At 37.9% G+C, this 21,256-nt stretch overlaps 1 protein-coding gene and 1 pseudogene across 7 annotated transcripts; one reads left to right on the plus strand and one right to left on the minus strand.

Annotated features, from left to right (window-relative positions):
• Nucleotides 1-4,770: 4,770 nt before the first annotated feature.
• LOC112285619 (ABC transporter G family member 5-like) lies at nt 4,771-8,017 on the plus strand (annotated as a pseudogene). Its single transcript, XR_016504349.1, has one exon. The product of XR_016504349.1 is annotated as an ABC transporter G family member 5-like (transcript).
• Nucleotides 8,018-8,846: 829 nt separating this feature from the next.
• On the minus strand, nt 8,847-21,159 carry LOC112285858 (uncharacterized). 6 transcript variants are annotated; one of them, XM_090252275.1, is made up of 25 exons: nt 20,290-21,159; nt 19,395-19,475; nt 18,057-18,156; nt 17,789-17,873; nt 17,174-17,246; nt 16,925-16,990; nt 16,611-16,693; nt 16,155-16,214; nt 15,847-15,946; nt 15,266-15,343; nt 14,994-15,061; nt 14,694-14,762; nt 14,475-14,552; nt 14,234-14,329; nt 13,773-13,843; nt 13,385-13,462; nt 13,069-13,162; nt 12,644-12,736; nt 12,152-12,381; nt 11,790-11,904; nt 11,213-11,344; nt 10,619-10,726; nt 10,263-10,429; nt 10,050-10,157; nt 8,847-9,933 (listed from the first exon to the last, which is right to left on the minus strand). In XM_090252275.1, exons 4-25 carry the CDS (start codon nt 17,858-17,860, stop codon nt 8,889-8,891), a joined length of 3,084 nt encoding a protein of 1,027 aa, XP_090108401.1. In that variant the 5' UTR covers nt 17,861-17,873; nt 18,057-18,156; nt 19,395-19,475; nt 20,290-21,159; the 3' UTR covers nt 8,847-8,888. The 6 variants fall into 6 exon arrangements, with proteins under 6 accessions (XP_090108401.1, XP_024382927.1, XP_024382923.1 ...); XM_024527159.3 differs by having other exon boundaries at nt 8,847-9,850; nt 17,197-17,246; nt 20,290-21,130; XM_024527155.3 differs by having other exon boundaries at nt 17,197-17,246; nt 20,290-21,130.
• Nucleotides 21,160-21,256: the final 97 nt, after the last annotated feature.

The following is a 21,256-nucleotide window of genomic DNA, read 5'->3' on the forward strand; positions in this document are numbered from 1 at the left end:
CAATATGATTACATTTTCATTATTATTTTAACTTTTAAGTTTAGGTCATATGATTATAATATCATATAAGAGATTGTAATGTAATTGATTGAAATAATGTTTTTAATGATTAAGATAACTTTTGAAATTATAAGTATAGATTTTTGTTCTTTAGCTCTATTATTTAAATTTAATCTGAAATAAAATCCTTCAAATAGTACATAACATGAATACTTTTTAAGAATTATTATTTTAATATTTTAAATCATTCAAACTTTAATCAATGTTTATTTATTGGGGTAGGTATTTGATATGATGATGGATATATAATTAATTAAGTAATTAATTAATCATAAAATTTTAAAAATAATTATGATATTGAAAATTTATTATTTAGAATATTTTATAAATATAAGCTTGAAATACAATTCAAAATTTTATTTTAAAGTAAAATTAAAATAATATAATAAAATTTGAATTTATGAAAAAAATCATATGCATAAGATAATAGATTGTAATTTGGTATTATTATATGTAAAATTTTACAAAATCAAAAAGAATATTTTTTTAATCTATCTCTGATACAAATATCTATCTATATTATAATTTTAAAAATTATTAGCATACTTAAAATATAATAGCTAAAATAAAGCAAAAACTATACAATAAAATGGTTGATAGTTGTAAAAAAGATAAGTGAATTATTTATATATAATTAATTTAGAATTGTAATTTAAAGCCTCATCAAATTAACAAAATATATAATAAAATAATTATTAGTTATTTTCTAATGGTATTCAAGTGCTAAATAATTTTAAACAATGTTAAGATTATTGGTAATACTATAATATTGTTCAAAAATCCTAAAATATTGTATTAGATTATTTTATTTTATGAAATTTTAAATAAAATAAATAAATAAATAAATAAAATTGATAAAAAGTCTAAATTCTAAAAACTTATCTCCATCTAGTAAAATGTTTTCAGCTGTATAATATTTTCTCAGAATAATTAACTGATTTGAACTAGGAATTAATCTACATAATCATAGTTTAGTTTATTAAAGGATATTATGATTTGTTCTTTAACAAATTATAGAAATACTCCTTAAAATTTTATATAGATATTTTTTTAATGTATTTTAAATGACATTGATCATTCAAAAAAAATTCAGTTTGTAGTTTTATAAATAAGATTTAGAAGAGAGTTTATAGGCTTAAAATATTTATGTTAAAATTAAAAATTAAAACATCTATTAAGTTACTAAAATTAAAATAATTGTTTAAAGTTATGTATTTTGTAAATTTAGATGCATATAATTACACACTTGCTATAAAAAAATTAATTTTAAAAATAAAAATATTATTTATACTTTGTAGAATTTAAATTTATCTTTAAAATCACACTAATTTTGGTAAAATTATTTGTTAAACTTAAAGTATATACTAAAAGTTTCATAGAGCTCTCTATCATATTCAAAGTTAGAAAATTTAATTTTTATTTTTTTTCATACACATATACATAATTAAAGTTATGTATCCTACCTAGTTTTTTTATTCCTAAATTGTTGTGTTTTCTCATATAACACATTCTATAAAAAAAATTCAATTTCAAAACTTATTATAGATGACTTACAAGTATTTTTTGATGTTATACATATAGAATTTTTATTCTGAATACATCTATTTTTTATTTATTACTTTTTAAAATTATATTTTTTATCTTTTAATTTTGAATTAGTAGAGTTTGATTATTTAAAAAAAATATGGTATAAATATATATTGTATTTTTTATTCTATATATTATTATGATTTATCTGATAAAAAACTAGAATTTCAATTATCCAAAGTATATCATGAGTAAATGAAGAACATTTTGATGATTCAACTATTTCTTTCTAATTTTATTAATTATATCAACTTAATATTTACTCAAAGATTAAAACAAGATTAAAGTGCATCTTTGATTTTTTTGCTTATAAAAATCTATATCTAATAAGATAAACTCAATGATTTCTAACCAAAAAATATAGTAGAAGATAGATCCTCTTATTATAAGCTAATTAATTATACTATGAAAAAATAAAAAATTAAGTTATTTGCAATTAATTTTTTTTATTAGTGCAAATATTATTTTTTGTATTTTTTCTTTATTTTTGCTTTATTTTTATATTCTAGGTTTGGATAACATATTATACAACATACATAGAATCATATTTTAAACATTCTCACTTATTTCTATATAAAAATAAATATACAGGTGGATTGCAAAAATTATTACATAAATTCTAGTTACTAAAAGTCTAAGAACGTCCTCTAAGATTTACTAATGCTCAATTGAAGTTGAGAATTCTTTTCACAATAGTCACAGTAAATGAATCGTGAATTTGTATATGATTTTTTAAAAAATAATCTGCTAAAAGATAAATAAGAAATTCAAATACATAAAAAATTGCAAATCAAACACTTGAGCAAATCATTGAAAAAATGTATTGAAGGGATGGTGTATGCTTCTTAAGCATTTTAAATATCACATATAGCAAATAATAATGATATTGGTATTTTAAGCATGATAATTTTTTTAAATTATATTTTAAATTTATTCGAAATTAAAGAATTTTTTATTATGCAAGTAAATAGAAATAAATAAATCAATAAAATTTAATCATAAACTTTATATAACAATGTATCTATATTATTTATTAACTTTTAAGAAAATAGCATTCTCAGTTTTGTGGCAAGATGGTTTTTCTTTTAACTAATTAAATAATAGTAAACTTAAATTCTGATATTTTTTAATGATATACTTTAACAATTAAGTTGGATTTACTTATAATTTGAATATTTTATGATATATATTAAATTACAAAATGTTTTGAAATATTTTTTACAAAGAATTTTTTTTAATTTTGATATTTTTTTTAGATCTTATATTATAATATTTTAAAAATAATCTTTGGAGATTATTGAATTTATCACAATATTTTTATTTTCTATACATCTAAATATATTAAAACTATTTTGTCTTTGATTTTTTTTATAGTTTAAAAAATATATATACTTTTAGTTGGTAGATTTATTATGTATGTGCTACAAATTAAAAATACCAAGAATATTCTTGGATTTTTATTTAATTGTATATTAAAAAGATCAAAATACAAAGTTTATAAACTTATCGAAAGTAAAATAATTTAGTTGATAATTGAGAAAAAAATTTAATTATTTCCTATCTTAGCTATAGAGAATAGAATACATAATTAATTTGTGTTTTAAAACTAAAAAAGTAGTAATTTAAAAATTTTAAAATGGATATATAGATATATATATATATATATATATATATATACAAGTATAAAAACTCTTAGTTAGTAAAACTATATTAGAACTAATCTTTCATTCTCTTTATCTTCCACCTAAATTTTTAACAATTGAAGGTAAAATTTGCAAAGAAATTAACCAAAAAAAATAATAAAAAAAATAAAACAAATAAAAAATAACCCATAAACAATCACTTTACATTGGTCAAAATTTTATACTACATTAACAAGGTCTGCAAAAAAAACAATTGAGACATTTAAAACAAATAATTATCTTAATCCTTCATAAATCTAACTCTTTCTTTCTTGTAAACACAAAATATAACATGATTAGTGTGTGATAAAGAGAGGCCAATATCACAATATCTATCATAACATGCTCAACAAACATGTGATAGAATCCTTCACCATCTAACACACCAAAATAACACAAATTTACAAAACACATCAAAAGATAGTCAGCTAAAATCCCAGCTATGAAATCACAAATCCGATGAATTTTGCCGAGAAACAAACAGGAGCAATGTAGAAGCAAAATGGGACATGTGAGCAACAATTGAATAGAGAGCTATGGTGAGGGGCACTTTGCAAGTCCCTGGGTAACAAGAGCCTTGATGCCATGGATCCAGAAGAAAATGGTCTCTGCAACAACAACAGCAACCTCACACTCACGCACACTATTGCAACACTTCCACTCAGCCTCACAAAACAAACATACATACAATCACACAAACATGCACACAAACTAACAGATAAACAGATGAACAAACAAACCCACACTACACCAGCAATGAGGAACAGCAAGAGCGATGGGCGTTGCTGGAGCTGGTCACCAGCATAAGTCGATAGGAGGGGGAGAGAGAGCTCATAATGTGTTGCAGTGTGTGTGTGTGTATGTGTGTGTACCTAGAGAGTTTGTGGCTTCATTGCAGGACTGGTTGAGAGAGAGCGGCACCGGGTCATGCAATGAAAGCAGGCTGTTGTATTGTAATGAGAACTGTCAGAGAAACTGAACCCCTTCCAATTCTCTCTCTCTCACACTCGTTCGTTCGCTGAAACCGACCCGTGATAATTTTACCCACCTACTTTGCATTTCCTTTACTGGTTTTTTTTATTTATTAATTAGGTGGGGTGGGGCGATCACCCTCCCCATGCCTATCCGTTTATCATGCCATTGTACCTTGCGTCACTCTCATGATCAGCTCGTTGCTTGGTGATTGAACATTGTTCTTTACACATTTGGGTCAGTCTGCAGAGAGTTTCACTTTGCGGATTACAGCGTGTTCTTTATGACGTGATTATGAATAAAATGGTGGTTTTGAAGGAGGATGTGCAATAAACTCGTTGCAAATGAGAGTGTCCCTCTTGCTCGTTTGGAGTTGGGTCTTGTACTGTGTTGACACACTCACATGCTACAGACGGACAGAGTACTGATGGGGAGCATTACTCTCTTTGATTTGATTGTTTGAAAGGGAGGGGGGGGGGGTCAATGTATTGCCACGTGAGTTGATGGCTGTTGTGGTAGCAATGAGGCGCTGCTGCTGGAGAACAGACGGGTGCTTTTGGGTAAGCTCGTGATGGCTACAGGTGCAGGTCAGGACCATTGCAAAGCTGCAACTGAGTGATGGGGGACTAGCGAGCGGGACGCTCGTGGAGGAGAAAAAAAAAATTGGACAGCTTTATCCAGCCGCATGGCCTGCTGTTTTATTATGATTTTTATCGAGAATCCATGCGCAGTACACAAGATCAAGTGATGGTTGCGTCAAATCTGGATGCAAAAAAATGAATTGATGGGAGGTCGGTGTGAGTGTAGTAGCTCATGGGGAGTAGAGACGGCTCGCCACAGTTTTCTGTGGCAACTTTCCTTGGCGCATTGTACCCTGCAGCTTTATGGAGCCACGAGCAGCTGACCGCCATCGCTGAGAAGTGGTTAAACCACCCATTGTCTTTCTGCAGCAGGCGCTTGAAGATAAGGCTCTAGATTTCCTCAATAGATATCGCTCAAGTTCTCTGGAGGGATGAGTTTGGAGTGCGTGCGCATGCATGCGTGCCACCGCAATCCTTGCTTCGTTCTTCAACTGTGTTCAATGCTAGTGTGTAATGTTCAGTAGCTGATGAGCCCAGAAAGGCGTTATTACATTTTCCATTCCCTGGAAGTCTAGAAGTCTATGGAATGTACCGAGTTCCAAGCTTGCCTCCGCTTACATGATCTGTACTTTGAACTTCGTGACAGATGCTATTTCAACTGCATCACATTGCGATGAACTTACGTGCGTTAGTCTCCATGTTGTGCAGCTTGTTTATACTGACATCTCATCTACCATTGCTGTCTTTCTCGATGGAATTGGGAAGAAAATTACGCTCTGCTTGCGCTGAAGAGCTGTATGCTTCACAAGCTGGACATGCAAGTCTGTGATTAAAGTGGGAAATGCGGAAGAAGATAAGGGGAAAAATTACCATCAGCACGTTCAGATCTTCCCATTTAGGCCGTGATCATGTGAATCGTAGCCATTCAAGAAGACCAGCTATGGCCACGACATTGGAGTTGATACAGTCGACTACTGCAGAAGTTTCCAAGCATTCAAGTTACTGTGTAATATCACATGTCAATGACAGTTGCAATTGCAATTGGGAATTCCCAGATACTTTTATATTGAAAATTTAAAATGAAATAAAAACTCCTTCGTTGCACACGACCACATCTGAAATTAATTCAGCATTACAGAAGTTTTGGGAGAGCAGTGGGACATCCGAAATTTTGCCGCTCGCAGCACCATGGTCGATCTCGAGAGGAGAAAAGGCCCTAATCACAGTCACATAGTTTGTTGTGGCAGTGAAACATGCGCAGAAATCGAGAACAGCAGTGACGAAGACAAGCTCTATGTCAAAGCTTCCCAGGTGGCCATTGTTCCGTCACATTCACCTTCACCCACCAGCAACAAAACTTACATTCTGAAGCTATGCGACCTATCCTACAACATTCTCAACACAAAGAAAACTTGCAAAGCCTCTGGATCAGAGATGGGTGGTGCCTCTTCAAGCAAAACGACGTCGCAGTACATTCTCAAGCATATCACATTTGACGCTCGACCTGGGGAGGTGATGGCGGTGGCGGGACCCAGCGGAGTGGGGAAATCTACCCTGCTCGAGGTGTTGGCCGGGAAGATCAGGCCGAGTTCGCCATTGACGAGCATTCACGTGAACGGTCAGCCCATGGACAGGCAACAGTTTCGCCGAATCAGTGGTTATGTCATGCAAGACGACGCGCTCTTCCCCATGCTCACGGTGCAGGAGACGCTGCTTTACTCAGCGCGCCTGCGGTTGCCACCCGTGGTACCGATCACTGAAAAACTGGCGCGGGTTGAGGCTCTGATGACTGAGCTCGGGTTGAGCCATGTCGCAGGATCACGGATCGGAGATGAGAACATCCGCGGGGTATCAGGAGGCGAGAGACGGCGTGTCTCGATCGGGGTGGACGTGATCCAGGACCCTGCTGTTCTGATTCTCGACGAGCCGACTTCGGGGCTGGACTCCACCGCCGCGCTGCATGTGTGCATCATGTTGAAGACCATGGCCAAGACTTGCAACCGCACCATTATTCTCAGCATCCATCAGCCGGGGTACCGAATTTTGCAGCAATTTCATGCCGAGCTAATCCTGGCGCAAGGTTGTGTGATGCATCATGGCAGTCTAGATGTACTCACGCAGCGCCTCTGCGCTGCGGGACACCGCATCTCCGCGCAGGTGAATGTCCTAGAATATGCTGTCGATTCCATCGACATGCTCCATACCACCGAGAACAGTAGCGTTTTTTCAGTAGGGGAGGTGACAACTCCCCTGCTCCTCTCTCTTCAGAAGCTCTTCGATCTTGGGCCCAACCCCCCTGCAACGCCGGTCCATAATGACACCACCACCAGCAGCGACTCAGCGTCCCAATTCGGCGACGGGGAGATCGACGAGGTGAGCTACGCAAATTCACAATATAAGGAGATCACAATCCTGTCTCACCGCTTCCTCAGGAACGTCATCCGCACAAAGCAGCTCCTGACTGCGCGCACCATCTACCTCCACATGGGCTACGGCACTCGGGGCATGCAGAAACGGGTGGAATTCCTCGCCTTCACGCTCACTTGTGTCGGACTTCATCATGGGGAATACAATCGTTACGGGTGTCATGGGAGCATTCTTCTTGTTCTCCGGCTGCTTCATCGCCAAGGATTACATGCCGAAGTATTGGATCTTCGCGCATTACCTCTCGCTTTTCAAGTACCCACTAGATGCACTCTTGATCAACGAGTATTCTCATACCGCCGATCGATGCTTCGGCCCGGTGTATGGCGACAAATGCTTTGTGACGGGTCAGAATATACTTGAGAATATGTTTCTGGACAAAGCAAACAAATGGTTAGACGTAGGAATCATGGCAGGATTTGCCGTCGTGTACCGGATCTTGAGCTTCTTCGCGCTACATTACACGGAAGTGAAGAGGCGAAAGTGATCGATCGGATATCAAGATTGTGTGCACCGCTTAGAATTAGCATACATTTCAGATTGTACTTAATTGGATCCCAGACGAGCTCTGCCCAAGGGGGGGGGGGGGGGGGGGGTACTCACTCCGTAGTCGGATTCTGTCGTCAATAATCTATGTTCGGGACACCAACTTGTTTATTTTCTTCAAAGAAATAAAACCTGCAACATCAGATGATTGTTCTTCATTCTCAACCTGCTCCCTCACATTTGTCAGCTTCACTCCCAACATCGGAAGAGCATTCAAGAAGTTCTAAACAGAAAAAATTTGCATTCGACTCCAGATTTCTGCTTCAATTTTCGCGTTTGTAATGCATGTTTTTGTTCGTAGCATTTAGTTGTCGACATTGCAGCAGCTTGGCTAACTAATAACAACCCCATCAAAAACAAAACTGAATAAATAAATTTTAATAAATAAATAAGTAACGACGTGAGAGCATACTTATCTAGCCAAGTATAGCATTCAAAGAAGTGAAGTAATTACAATTATACGTTTTTGCTTTGTGAACATATGGATGAAAACATGTAAAGAATTGGACAAGATACAAATGTTAATTTTAGTGATTTAAATTTTACATAGATTTTATACGTCGTAAAAACAATCGTATGTATGTATGTATGTATGTATGTATACAAATGCCTAGAGCTAAACTAAAAACAAAGCAGAGCTCAAAACTGCCTAAAATGGAGCAAAAAATTGCTTGAGAGGGCAGGCTCCACCCTTGACGGTATACAAACTAGCCCTGGCCCCCCATGGCTATGGACAAGAAACAAGTTGTGCTATTGATAGTCCTTCAGAGCGTCTTTGCCACAGGCTCTACTCAAACCCCAAACAAAACGTCACCAAGGTGAAAGAAATTTCAGATGACCATTCCACTTCCCACAAAACCATGAAATACTAGATGGTCTCAATCAACGACCCTTTACGTCATCCAGGGAAACATTTTGAATTTACATTTGGCAGAAGATAGCGATGCGTTGAATTGAGAGGACAGATAAGGTGCTACCAATGTGAGACAAGAGCTTCATGAGTAATGTACCAATGCATTCAGAAATTAGAATCATACTATCGAACAGTGTAGGGTCCAGGAGACGTCGGAGTTACAGTCCTCATAATATCCGTACCTAAGTTGGTCATTCTGTTGCCTTCACTACCTAAGCTCGTGTTCTGTAGTTGCGAAATACTACTGTTGCTGTCATTAACGCCTTTGGTGGGGATGGCACCAAGCCCTATCCTCTCTGAGCTCTCGGATGTAGACCTATTAATGTCTTCAACTGCGGAACTGTCCATGCCGTTTTGACTCTCTCTGGCCAGGGAGCAACCAACGTCCACTGGCTTAGTGGGACTCTCACCTCCATTTGCACATTTCTCTCTCACGGCTTCCAGTCCATCATAAGGATGGTTTTCCTCTAAACAAGCAGAATCCTTTCCCATCATAACAAATGTTCTCGTGGTTGCAATGTCTGCAAGTCTATCATTAAACAGCAGTGATTTACTAGCAACCAAGTCTGCATTCCCACCGAGAGGTATAGAGGCAGACTCTAAGGGAGATGTGTCCAAATCTTCATAGGCACACTTTCCATCAACGTCCGGCGTTGCTTCAGTGTTGCTCCGACTGCTATGATCTGAGCTGGAGGTCTGATATATAACATCTGACTCATGCTGGTAAACTGACGTTGCATTTGGATTTTCTGTGTTGCATACCTTCGTAATGATATCTTGCGCTGGTAGTGTAGAATCTAACATCATTGATTCTGCTAGCCCCGGAACTTCAGAACTCATTTCAGCAGATCCAGCGCCACTGAGGTCAACTACGGCAGAAAGACTGGGATAGTTTTTGGATTGGTCCTCTGCATGATCATCCTCAGGCTTTTGTCTCTTGAACACAGTAGCATCAGTTTGTTCTAAGCTTGAGGCAAGAGGGGTCTTTCGCTTAGTAATAGGTCCATCTTCTACTTCTTGCCAAATAGGGCCTGTGAAGGGGATCGCCGGAAGTATACTCTCTGGCTTCATTTCGAACACCCAACCTGATTTTTTGCGATTAGTGTTTAATGCTGTAGACATGTTTTCATCTTCACCTTCATGGTACACTGATCCAGTGGCGCTTCCACTGTCAGAGCAAAGTATCAGATGCCTAGGGATAAGAAACATGCCATGTCAGGTTCACAAGTATCTCTAGCCGGAACGCCAAATAAATGAAAGAGGGTGGCATAGTAAGATACTTACCCTGAGGGTACACCACTTGGAGCACTGCCATTTACAGTAACTGATTTTGTTGTTTGCGGCTGTGAAGATGTACACACCCATGCAATTGCTGGATTCCCCTCATCATCACTATCCACATATAGATGAACTTATGTAAGTCCCATGAGCGTGTTCTGCATGCAATTTTTCAAAAAGGTGTAAAACCGTAGTGACGCATCCAGATTGCGAAGATACCTGTCCTCGTTGAAACTGTCATCCTCAACTTTGTCCTTCAGTTGGCGGCTATCAAGAAGACCTCTTTGGCCAAGCCTATCACGTCCTGTGCGTGAACCATGATCAGGGCTGCTACTTGTAACAGCAACTCCTGCGTCTCTTGCGCTAGGTGGGGGACCTTCCAAAATCTGCAGCACGAAGTGAACATTACAAGTGGGAGAAAATGCCTTCAGCAATTCCTTAACAAACATTCCTAAACTACTTAAAACTTTAATTCTGCCTAAAACACTAAATTCAGGAAACAGCAATTGATTCCTGCTCCAATGTATACATAAGCAGATGTCGACAACCCCAAACCCCGAGACAAATACTCTCACCTGCTCATATTTCAATTTCAGTTCCCGATAAGTGTCCACATAGTCAATACATTCCAATTTAGAAGAAAACTTCTCAATTAGATGCACTACGAGTGTTTTGAGGCCCTCCTGCATATATTGCGATACAAAATCTTGATAAGGCATGTAGACACAGGTTCAGGGTCTATGTATTTCATTTGGTAAAAGTGAGCAAGAGTATTTTGACCATCACAACATGGCCAGCAGTCTTCACTCAATCACGTTACCCTAACCCCTAAGAGTGCAAGAATTACAACCGATACTAAGTGACTGAAATGTTGACACTAGGTAATCTAGCCATTGTGTCGTAGGCGTATCACCTAAATCAGGGACGTGCACTTTGATTGCATACCACAGGAAAACCTACATTAAGATACATTGATTTCTTACAAGTGAAGACATAGAAATAGGGAATTTTCTGCCTTGGGTCGAGCAAAAATAGAGTCAGCCCTATGAAAAGCTGCGTTTCATGCGTTTGGTGAAATGACAAACCAGGAGATAAACATGAATAATTACAGCAATATACCACCTGTTCAGATTGAAGATATTTAGGGGCAATACAAACAAGAAACGTACTTTGCGAATGAAATCAATGAGCTCCAATATAGCTGAATTGAGGAGATTGTAGCGATTTCCGTTAGCCACAAAAGCTTCAATAATAGGTTCAAACAGATTGTGCTTCACTATGTACCGGAAGTAAAACTCATCCTGCAGCATTTCAAAACATTACACCCAAGTCAGACAAGATGCCTTAAAATTCTTGCTATAAGTCATTCCTCTTCAAATGCACAACTCAATCCGCAACATAGATGCTCACTCAAAACAATGACAGCTAAAATCAAATAGAATTTACGCACAGTACAAAAAAGTAAGGTTACAACTATCAGACCGCGCACACCACTTAAGATACACCGTCAGCAAAGATGAATTTATTCACTCTAATCAGTTCAGAAAATTCAGATGAATTCGATCAAACAGACAATGCCTAAATATGCGTCTAATAGACTTCAGAGCGAATAATACTGTACCCCATAGACGACCACGTATGTAAGAAAATACAACAAACAAAAAACAAATTGACACAAAGATGGAAAGACTTTTTCCAATCAACGCATAACGCATGCAAACAAGATACAGTTCTAACGGAAGCAACCTTCAAAGAAATGCATGTTCTTAGAAATCGCACAGCAGCTACAACCAGATACTTTTCTTTCCTGCGAATCAGCCTCAAAACTTTCTCCACGACGTGGTTTCTCATCACATAATACCTGGGAGAGTGCACACAGACAAAGCGCAGAACTTATCAGCACAAAACGATTTTACGAGAATCGAGTTTCACCTCTCCAATGATAAACCCGTCAACTAGTAACATTGAACCTGAGGATGTCAAAAATGAAAGTTCTATATATGTTAAAGTTTGCAGTCTAACAAACAGAACACTAAACAGCAGAAATCGATGTTGTTCACAACCAAGACTTCACATGATACACTATGGAGAGGTGACACTGAACTTACTTGATCCTGAATCGGTGATGCTGAACACAAAAACACATTAGCTCGCAAATGTTTCCAAGAATCTCTGGAGCAACTGTTCGCTTCATCCCTTTTCCAGCATCAACAGAAGGATCATTAGCAGGCTCTACGCTCCCTAGCTCTGGTGGACAACCGTCCGTAAGAAGTTGAACCATTTGGTCCATGTATATTTCATAAAAGGTTTCCAGAAAAGTGCTTTTTTCAACCGCTGGCTGTAATGCATAAATGACAAACACACTGTCAGAAACTCGATTATAAATAGATACAGCGTGTGCCAATATTCCATTAAAATACACTTCATGCAGCAGTGCAAAGGGTTAAAGACTTAAAATTAATAAACAAGAACAACTCAATTTCTTCATGTTGGTAAATTAAAACTGTAAGTTAAAAATATTATTGATTATACAGCAAGGTTGTAAGATTGAACCAAAATGGGGGATATACGCATAGACCATACAGGAGTGAAGGACTCACGGTATCTATTGTCTCTGAATCCAGGAGCATGCGCATTACTTCTAAAAGTTGAGCTTGCACTCCACTTTCGCTAGGAATCAACATTCCTTGCACCTAAAAACCTAACAACTTCATCAGTACATCAAAATACTCTCATTGCCAGGGGTTCATATTCTCTCACTTCACTTTGATGGTTAATTAATCCTTTCAGATAATCCTCAAAGCTTTGCTTCTTGAATCGCCTCACGACGTCCTCTCTAAAGTGCATACCATTATGCGAAACTCTACACTGAATGCAATCTCCAAAAGAGCTCTGCCAAACCTTCATTCAATGAACTTAGAGGGCAAAGCTGTAAATGAGATAAACAGTTGAGAGGGAATACATGAGTGTATGAAAAAAAAAAAAAAAAAAAAAAAAAAAAAAAAAAAACACACAATTTACCCACCAGTTCATTGAACAATGTGTGGGATGATTGGTGCACCAGAAAACTACGCAATAATGCTGGGTCATGGTTGAGAACTGCAATTAAAATATCGCACCTGGCACCAGATCACCCAACTCATGAAATCAGGCCCCCAACAATAGTACATACAAAATAAAAGCGTACCAGTCTGCACGTGATCAAACAAACATGACTGAGCTGTAATGTGACAGATACACAAGCTAGCACGATGAGCCTCTTAAAAAGTTCACGAGAAACAGTGCTGTTCTGTATAGAAAACAAATGAAATTCGACATCAAAACAGAAGAAAGATGCTGACCCACTGAGTCGGACAGCTTCATCTGCATCCGCAAGGATGTCTTTCACAATTTCGAGCAATCCTTCTTTAACAAGTGCACTGCCACACAACAACCAGAGCAAGTAAATAAACAAACCATGGCATGAGACAAAAGTATTGACAAGAACATCAATAATTTCAAAAGAACAAACATCCGCTTACACAATCAATGACTCAAGAAATACTCTGCTATGGACTGATGGCATACGAAAAATAAAGGAAATGAAGCCACCAACACAGCATCTTGAAGAACAACGCAAATTTATTTTTATTAGATTTTAAATTTTTTAAATGAAAAAACCATAGAATCCAGAAACAAAAATTCCATGCAAAGGAAGACTAGGTGACTCAAAAATGTACAAAACTGTACCCAAACAATTGGTTTCGCACAAGAGGTTGAAGATGCTTGCTCAGGTTGCAAAACTCTTGAACAAAATTCACCTACATCAACCACATTTTGAGTCACAGAAAAAGAAATCTGTGTACAAAATTATGTATCTAGATGGAATTGATGGCAGTGATACACTTCACAAGTCGGTCTTTAAATTTTCAACAAAAACCTGACTAAAACTAGGAATGTAGCAATAATAACTGACAAGGAGCTACTGAACAATAAAAATCACTCATGTCCCGCTATTTACAATTAACGACCCTGAACTTCTAACTAACTTCTTAGAATACTCAATGCTAGTGTAATAAGATTGAAATTTTTCTGTCACCATACGAGGAATGAATCAGCAAGCTCAATGTGATTTAGTTCTAAACCGTGTTCTGTGAGCTGCGGCAGTTCAGCAAATAAGTCTTATAAATACCAGTGATCATGAAACTCACCAAGTCCCGCCTTCTTCCTTCCGATGTTTCGAGCGAGCGAAGTCTTGAAAAAAGTTCCGACAGAAAAGCAGAATCGCTCTGAAGCGCAGTCACCACCTGCATCAAGAAAAAGGAAATTACAAATTTGTATCCAAATAAAGGGGGACGCAATTTACATACAGAAAAGATCGAGACTCGTACAAGAGAGATAGACTGCAATAACAGGAGACTGTCCCAAGAAGTTTTTCACAAGGAAACTTACTGAAACATTGTTAAAGAGTATAATGGAGTTGAGTGAGGCAAACGTTGGATCATCCAGCACTCTAAATAATATGACGTCCTGGAGAGGCAAACCGAGATTTAGCAGATGGTAGGACAACAGCGAGTCTAGCAAAAGTAATATACGTGTTTCAATAGCAATCTCGCGTACATTTTGTATGAGAGAAACACAGAGATTTGAAGGGTGAGAAACCACACTGACCTTTATATAGCCAATACGATATGTTTGGTGGATCTTTGACAAGATCACTGGATCCCGAATAGGAACAGCCTGCTTTTCAAGCAAAATTCACTTTTAACCAAAATTATTCCATTGAAAATTGAGACATGGACCATGAACTTGTATGGAAATACAAAGAATCCCAGAAAATTCAGCATATGAAAAGATAATCACATTAGATAAATAGCTCACAAGAGAGGAGGCCTGACAATAACCATTATCCTTTTGAAATTACCTTCGAGGACATACAATAACGCAACAAAAAACTTCAGCCCTACTTACCTCCTTAAAAACAGCTTGCTCCTTGAGGAAAGCGCGGTGACAGTGGCATTTTGTCACATCAGAATCATCTATACACGGACAAAGAAGTATGTACAGATTGGATCAACATGAATACAAAACAAAGACGTTGCAAAAGAAGCTAAAATTCTAATAAATGTTCATAAAGCACACACTACAAAACATACATGAAAAGCCAGAGCAAGAGATTAAATGGCAGGTTACTATCATTCTAAGTAAAAGCACAACAGAACTGGTAAGGAGAATATGCTCACATTCCAAAGCCCCGACAATATCCATTATGTACTCATCGCTAAAGATGATATCAAAGATGTGTCCATCATTCAGAGAAACTGGAGACAAACATAACAAAAGGTAAACTGCTTCAGAACTTTGTCTTCGGAAATCCATGTACAGTTTTAGTTGTGCATCCAATTCACCACAAAGATTCCATGCGAACATGGAAGGAATCCACGTAAGTATGATTAAAGGTCTGTGTAAATATGCAGATAAACACATCTCTAAAAATAAAACTGAATCATGAAATAGATCATAGGCAAACCTCAATACATGTCAGTTTTCTCCATGGTTCATAGCTAAAAACAGTACCATCATCTAATCTTCCATCTTGGTCAAATCCAAAAAATCAAAAGGCAAGTTCAACCCAATGTCTGTCGACCGCAAAACCCAAGTCACAGTGCGAACACATACCACCACAGTACTGACTTAAGACACTCACATTGAGTGCATAAAATGGATATAGAAGTAGGAACGGCTAATTGGAACAAATAAATGCGGTGAAACCCATCAAAAGGCATTAAAAATTCCAAACAGTAGAAGAGTAGATGTAACTCACTAATTCCTTTCACAATCTTGAAAATCAACTGCAAACCAGCAAGATTCTCTAGGTCTTCGCAAGTGCGGAATAGCTGTAGGAGTTTGGGTATGTAATTTTGCTAGACAAAACGAGCCCACAGGCCCACTTCAGCAAATTTCTACAATAGCAAAACCGCGACATTAAGGAAAGGAATGTGATAACCACTAAAATATCATAAGCAGATTTCCACCAACAGTGATGATTACATGACTAACTTGATGGATGAAATCCAAGAAGAGGTATGTCAAAGTATAAAGTAATTTAAGCATCTCGCTTGTTCTGCTTACATCACGGACAATCATGGATGCCACTCTATCACGATCAAAAGGAATAACTTCTGCGACAGTCTGCAATACATTAAAAACGGCGAAATTAACAACAGTTTAGCAAGAACATGGAGGTATTGAAGATATCACACTCTTTTAGCAAGACAGCCCGCAGCTTTTGTTCTTTCTAACGTTTACTACTGAATCCATCTGTCCTCGGCAGAGCCCTCAAATTTGTGTTTCGAATTGTAATGGAAGTTTGGGAGAAGGTAAATCAACAACTTCAAATCCGGAAAAGACTCAATCGCAAAAAGTCAGATAGAATAGATGAGCAGAAGAACAAGCACAGAAGTTCCCATTAGATAAGCACAATGGTAATCAAGTCATGAAATGCTACCAGCTTAGTAAACCAGTAACAAATCAAAGTATAAGAAAAAAGAAAAGGATGAGAATTTTCTTGTCCTAGTTGGTGCAAACCTTAGCAAGGAGAGAGAGAGTAGAAAGCTCCACTGGCGGGAGTTCAACCACTTCACTGCCTCCACAGTCACGAAACGCATCATCTGCGAAAATAGACCATATCACAACAAGTGATGTCCAGAGTCAAAACAAGCTCTCTATCCATGTAGAGCTCATCTCCATCTGTCAATAAACAGGAATCACCGAGTTCAAAGTCGAGTGTGCCTGTGAAGATTATATTCTTCTTTCAAAGTAGCTAAATATGCTCATGAACACTTCAGAAACAACGATTGAACTTCAACGACAGCCCACGAAAACCACAACCATTGGATTACCGTCATCTTGCGATGTACCAGAATGATCCAAATCATCACCAACTGGGCGTGCACTCCCATCCATGGCTGTAGCATCAATGACACATATTTGAAATTAAAATTAAATAATTGTGACTCAGGAATATATATATATATAAAAGAAACAATTCAAAAAATATTACGGATACAAGGGTGAGTATGTTCCAAACATACTAATAGCAAACACAGAAAGACTACTACACCTACGACGTTTGTAAACGCAACTCATACAAGTGCAATCCCTGTAAACTTGCCTCCCACTGATGGAAAATGAATCGAGCGCTGCACGCTGCATATTTGGTCCCTGAAGTAAGAACAACAGCTACTATTAAATCCAGGACAGCGCTCTCCAAAGAAATTAGATCAAGTAGACACAGCTATCCATATTATTAGATTATGAAAGTGGCAACTTGGACTTGAGCAGAAACAACCTGCCCAAACCACAATTTACGTTCAATACGGTACGACCTTTTACTGGCTCACCTTGGACGCAGCCAATTGCAACCTCAAGGAATTTGCCTCACGCAAACCAAGTGTATTCATAAACCCGAACCAAATAACTTCAAAGGTACACATAACATGATCCACTTTTCACAAAAACTTCGCTGCTACCACTGTAAAGAAGTGTGAAAACGAAGCGGCAGTTCTGTCTTCAGATATGGATGATCACTTTTACAGAGTTCCATGACATTAAGTGTACCCTTTTTTCTAAATGATTTCTTAATCAATTTTATTTGTTTGAAATAAAATGGCACAAATAATCATTTCATACAAGGAAGCAAGAAATGTGACTAGATCATATCAGCCTAATCGCTTAAAAACATCCAAGCGGTACTTCCTACTTACCATATAAATGAACAACCCATTGTCTCTTGAAAACTGAGAGCCAAATCTGTTGCCACTTCTGGATCTGTCCATGAAATGATGGTGTCTGCACCAGCCATAGATGAATAAGAAGCAATTCAGAAACATCACAAGAAGCAGAACAAACACTACACCCACCATGTACAACTTCTGGACTATCTCAATGAAAACTAAACAAGAAACAATCACCGTACTAACAATCAAGACTAAAAGAACTAGATCCATCTACATGTTAAATCCATGACAATACCCTCTTGGCGCCTGTATATATCATCCGCTGATATCCGATGAACCAACAAAGTTTGATTGTCTTCCTCATCAATGACCACTAAACCCACTGCATCCGAGCGCTGCACCAACCAAACAACGGCATGATCAACATGAATCCAAAGCCAAGACGAGAATAATGCATTCAAGATAGGCACTCCAGGCCAAATAAGACCATTGTCTCGAATAGGTATAAGCATAAAAGAAATGCAAGTGGCAGAGCTAGTGTTACTGCCAAAATCAAAATTTATAAAGTGACAGTACTGTCCAGCCCCTAACAATTAAATGAACGAGCCTCTGACAGCAAGCACCACACAGGTAACAGGAAACTACTATCTAAATTTCACTAATCTAATTCATTCCGTAGTCTATGATCTTATTCAGATCCTCTAATCAAAATTGGAACCACGACCTGTACTAAGTAGTTTCTGAGCTAAAAACTGCGAGACAGTGCTGGCCTGATAGAATCTCTTGTTTCAGTGGAATATCCCCTAATACAGGATTGCGAGAGAAAATAACGAAGCCACGAAGCTCTGATACCGCCGAATTCCATGTTTTCCGAATCCTAAAGGCCTCAGTTCATTTCAGGTGCTTAATTTGAGGTTATGCTCAAATCCAACTAAGAAATTTAACCCTCCAATATAATTGAAAAAACGACAGCTTAAAGAAAGGACGAGAATATCAAAAAAGGAACGGTAGTATAAACTTCGAGATCTATTCGAAATTGGGTCATTAAGGTATGAACAAAAGCTAGTAAACCTGTTCACATTACTTCTAGAGCCTCCGTCACAAAGCTACGTCTGATCTGAACCCAGTGCACTTGGACAAAGCTTAGCTCTAGTAACGACTCCACACACCACTGCAGCTTCTACAGTAGCGAATGAACTTGCTCTGGCGCTGCAGACACATCAGTATATGATTCTCTATCAAGGTTCATGCGCTACCACTGGTGAAGACGGTTGACCATGATTTTATTACAAGAGTTAGTGATTACCGGGTAGCAATCACTGATTGGATGTAGATACTAAAGCCGCCCAGTTCACGGGACTCTGTAACCGTGCTAGATAGTGGGTGTAACCAATAGCAATTCCATAGCGTATCAACTCACTGTCCTTCTTCCCAAATGAGATTCACCAGCGTGAACCGGACTACACGAGAATATAGGTGATACCTATCCTGACTTCACTCATTGAAATTCGTACTAAAACATTCTAAGATTGACAAAACGATTTCCTGAAATTAAATCATACTTCGTCTATTACTTCAATAAATGCAGGTTCAACTTGAATAATCTGCGGAATAAAGGTTAAGGAGGAAATACCTCTAAATACTCAACAGACACATGACCTGTTCCTTTGTCGTCCCATTTACCTTCATCATTGAGACGGTAAACCTTCCCTCGCTGCGGAACAAGAAGCAATGTGAATACCTACCTCGCAAACAGTCGCCAGAAAAACAAGACACAAGAGAAGGAATTGCATTGGCGTATATCGCTGAAACACACTATCCCAAAGTTAATTTCTAATAAATGAAACTCAAGCAGATCTTGCCGGTTTGACGTTCCGTCCCAATGTGCCTAATCATAACTCATATCAAGATAGCATGTGCAATAATATTCCATCATTTCTTTGATTCAATCAAATATATGTCTGCATCGCTATTGCCTCTTAACCAATCAGTCAGGGAAGCATTAAAACTGATGCCAGACGATTATGTATTCACCATAAAAAGCGCACCAGCCGCTGCAAGAAATACGTAGCTACTTTCGAAGTTCAACAACGGCGATGTCTACACTAACCAGCTACTATACATTCAAACAATTGGGGAAAAAATAAAAATTAAATTAAATAAAAATGTCGAATCTTGAAATAACAAGTCAAACGCTGTGTGATAGCGAGCACAATGATATGCAAATGTGCTATTATGTTTGAGTGGTGACAGGATTCGTTCTCCCCAAACCTCTACAAAGACCTTGTCACAATCATACCACACATTTGAAACCTCATACCAATTCTCTCTCTCTCTCTCTCTCTCTCTCTCTCTCTCAGCAGTATGCTAAGAGTAATCATACAACACTCAGAAATAAATAATAATTATACGATACCCTATGCAAGAATGTCATCTGAGGTCAGAATCTTTCAACCCGAGAGAGGAGAAATTCTAACGCCCAAGAAATCGAGGGACAGTAACAGCTCCCCCACTGAGAAATGCAGTACCTGGAGGTAGTTGAACTCCATGTGATTCGGGCGCACAGCTAAATCAGTCATGTATGGTACACCCAGTTTTGGCTCCAGCTGTGTTCCTTTTTGAACAAGCACTGATTTCCTCCCAAGACACGAAGAATGCAGTTGCAAACTTGGGGGTTCTAAAACCACATGATTCCTAAACTTATGATATCATTTTCTTTGAGACACAATTCAAAGAAAGATTTACACATTTACGCGCTCCTTTTACCCGCTGACTAGTCCGAAACCTAACCTATCTATCCAAACTCTACAATTAATAGCACCCAGGCACTTGCCGCTATGACCAACCCAGCGCATATTCAACACGCTTCCGAGGAACTGCCATGGTGACTAAAGCTTCAACCTCATAAGGCGAAGAATCCAGATGAATGCATTGCCGTCAATATTGATCTTCGCGTCATCTCACTTGGAATTGGGCGAACAGAACCCAAAAAGCGCAACCCTCCATGAAATCTTTACTCGCAAGCATTGATATGCACATGGCCACCACTTTATCTCTCGACTTGATATGTTACAACAGAACCAGGAGGGTTCTTAGTCAGCTGAAAACGGTCTAAATGCAACAGCACTGCATTCCGTCCCCCCACTCATAAACCTCAGAAAAAATAGTATGCAAGTACTCTCTCACTCAGAGAGCACAAACGACCGAGAAGACTACCGCCCTGAATTCTATGAATAATTCCTCGTCACATGAGCAAGGCAACCTCGCCGAATCCTCCTCTTCCCGCTTTCCACGGAACTTTCAGGACCTCCCCTCCGACCATGAGAAACCAATTCACAGCGTGCGCTCGTAATCCCGAACTCCTGACAACATTTTCATCCCCCCTCCCCGCGCCTCAAACGCGGGAACACCCCGAGCAACCAACCCCACCCGCCCCTTGACAGAACTATTCCCACAAGCCCCACCGACACGCAGTCCAGCAAGCAGCACCCGCTA

Source organism: Physcomitrium patens, chromosome 8, assembly GCF_059467195.1.
Source record: "Physcomitrium patens ecotype Gransden chromosome 8, ASM5946719v1, whole genome shotgun sequence".
Taxonomy (NCBI): domain Eukaryota; kingdom Viridiplantae; phylum Streptophyta; class Bryopsida; order Funariales; family Funariaceae; genus Physcomitrium; species Physcomitrium patens.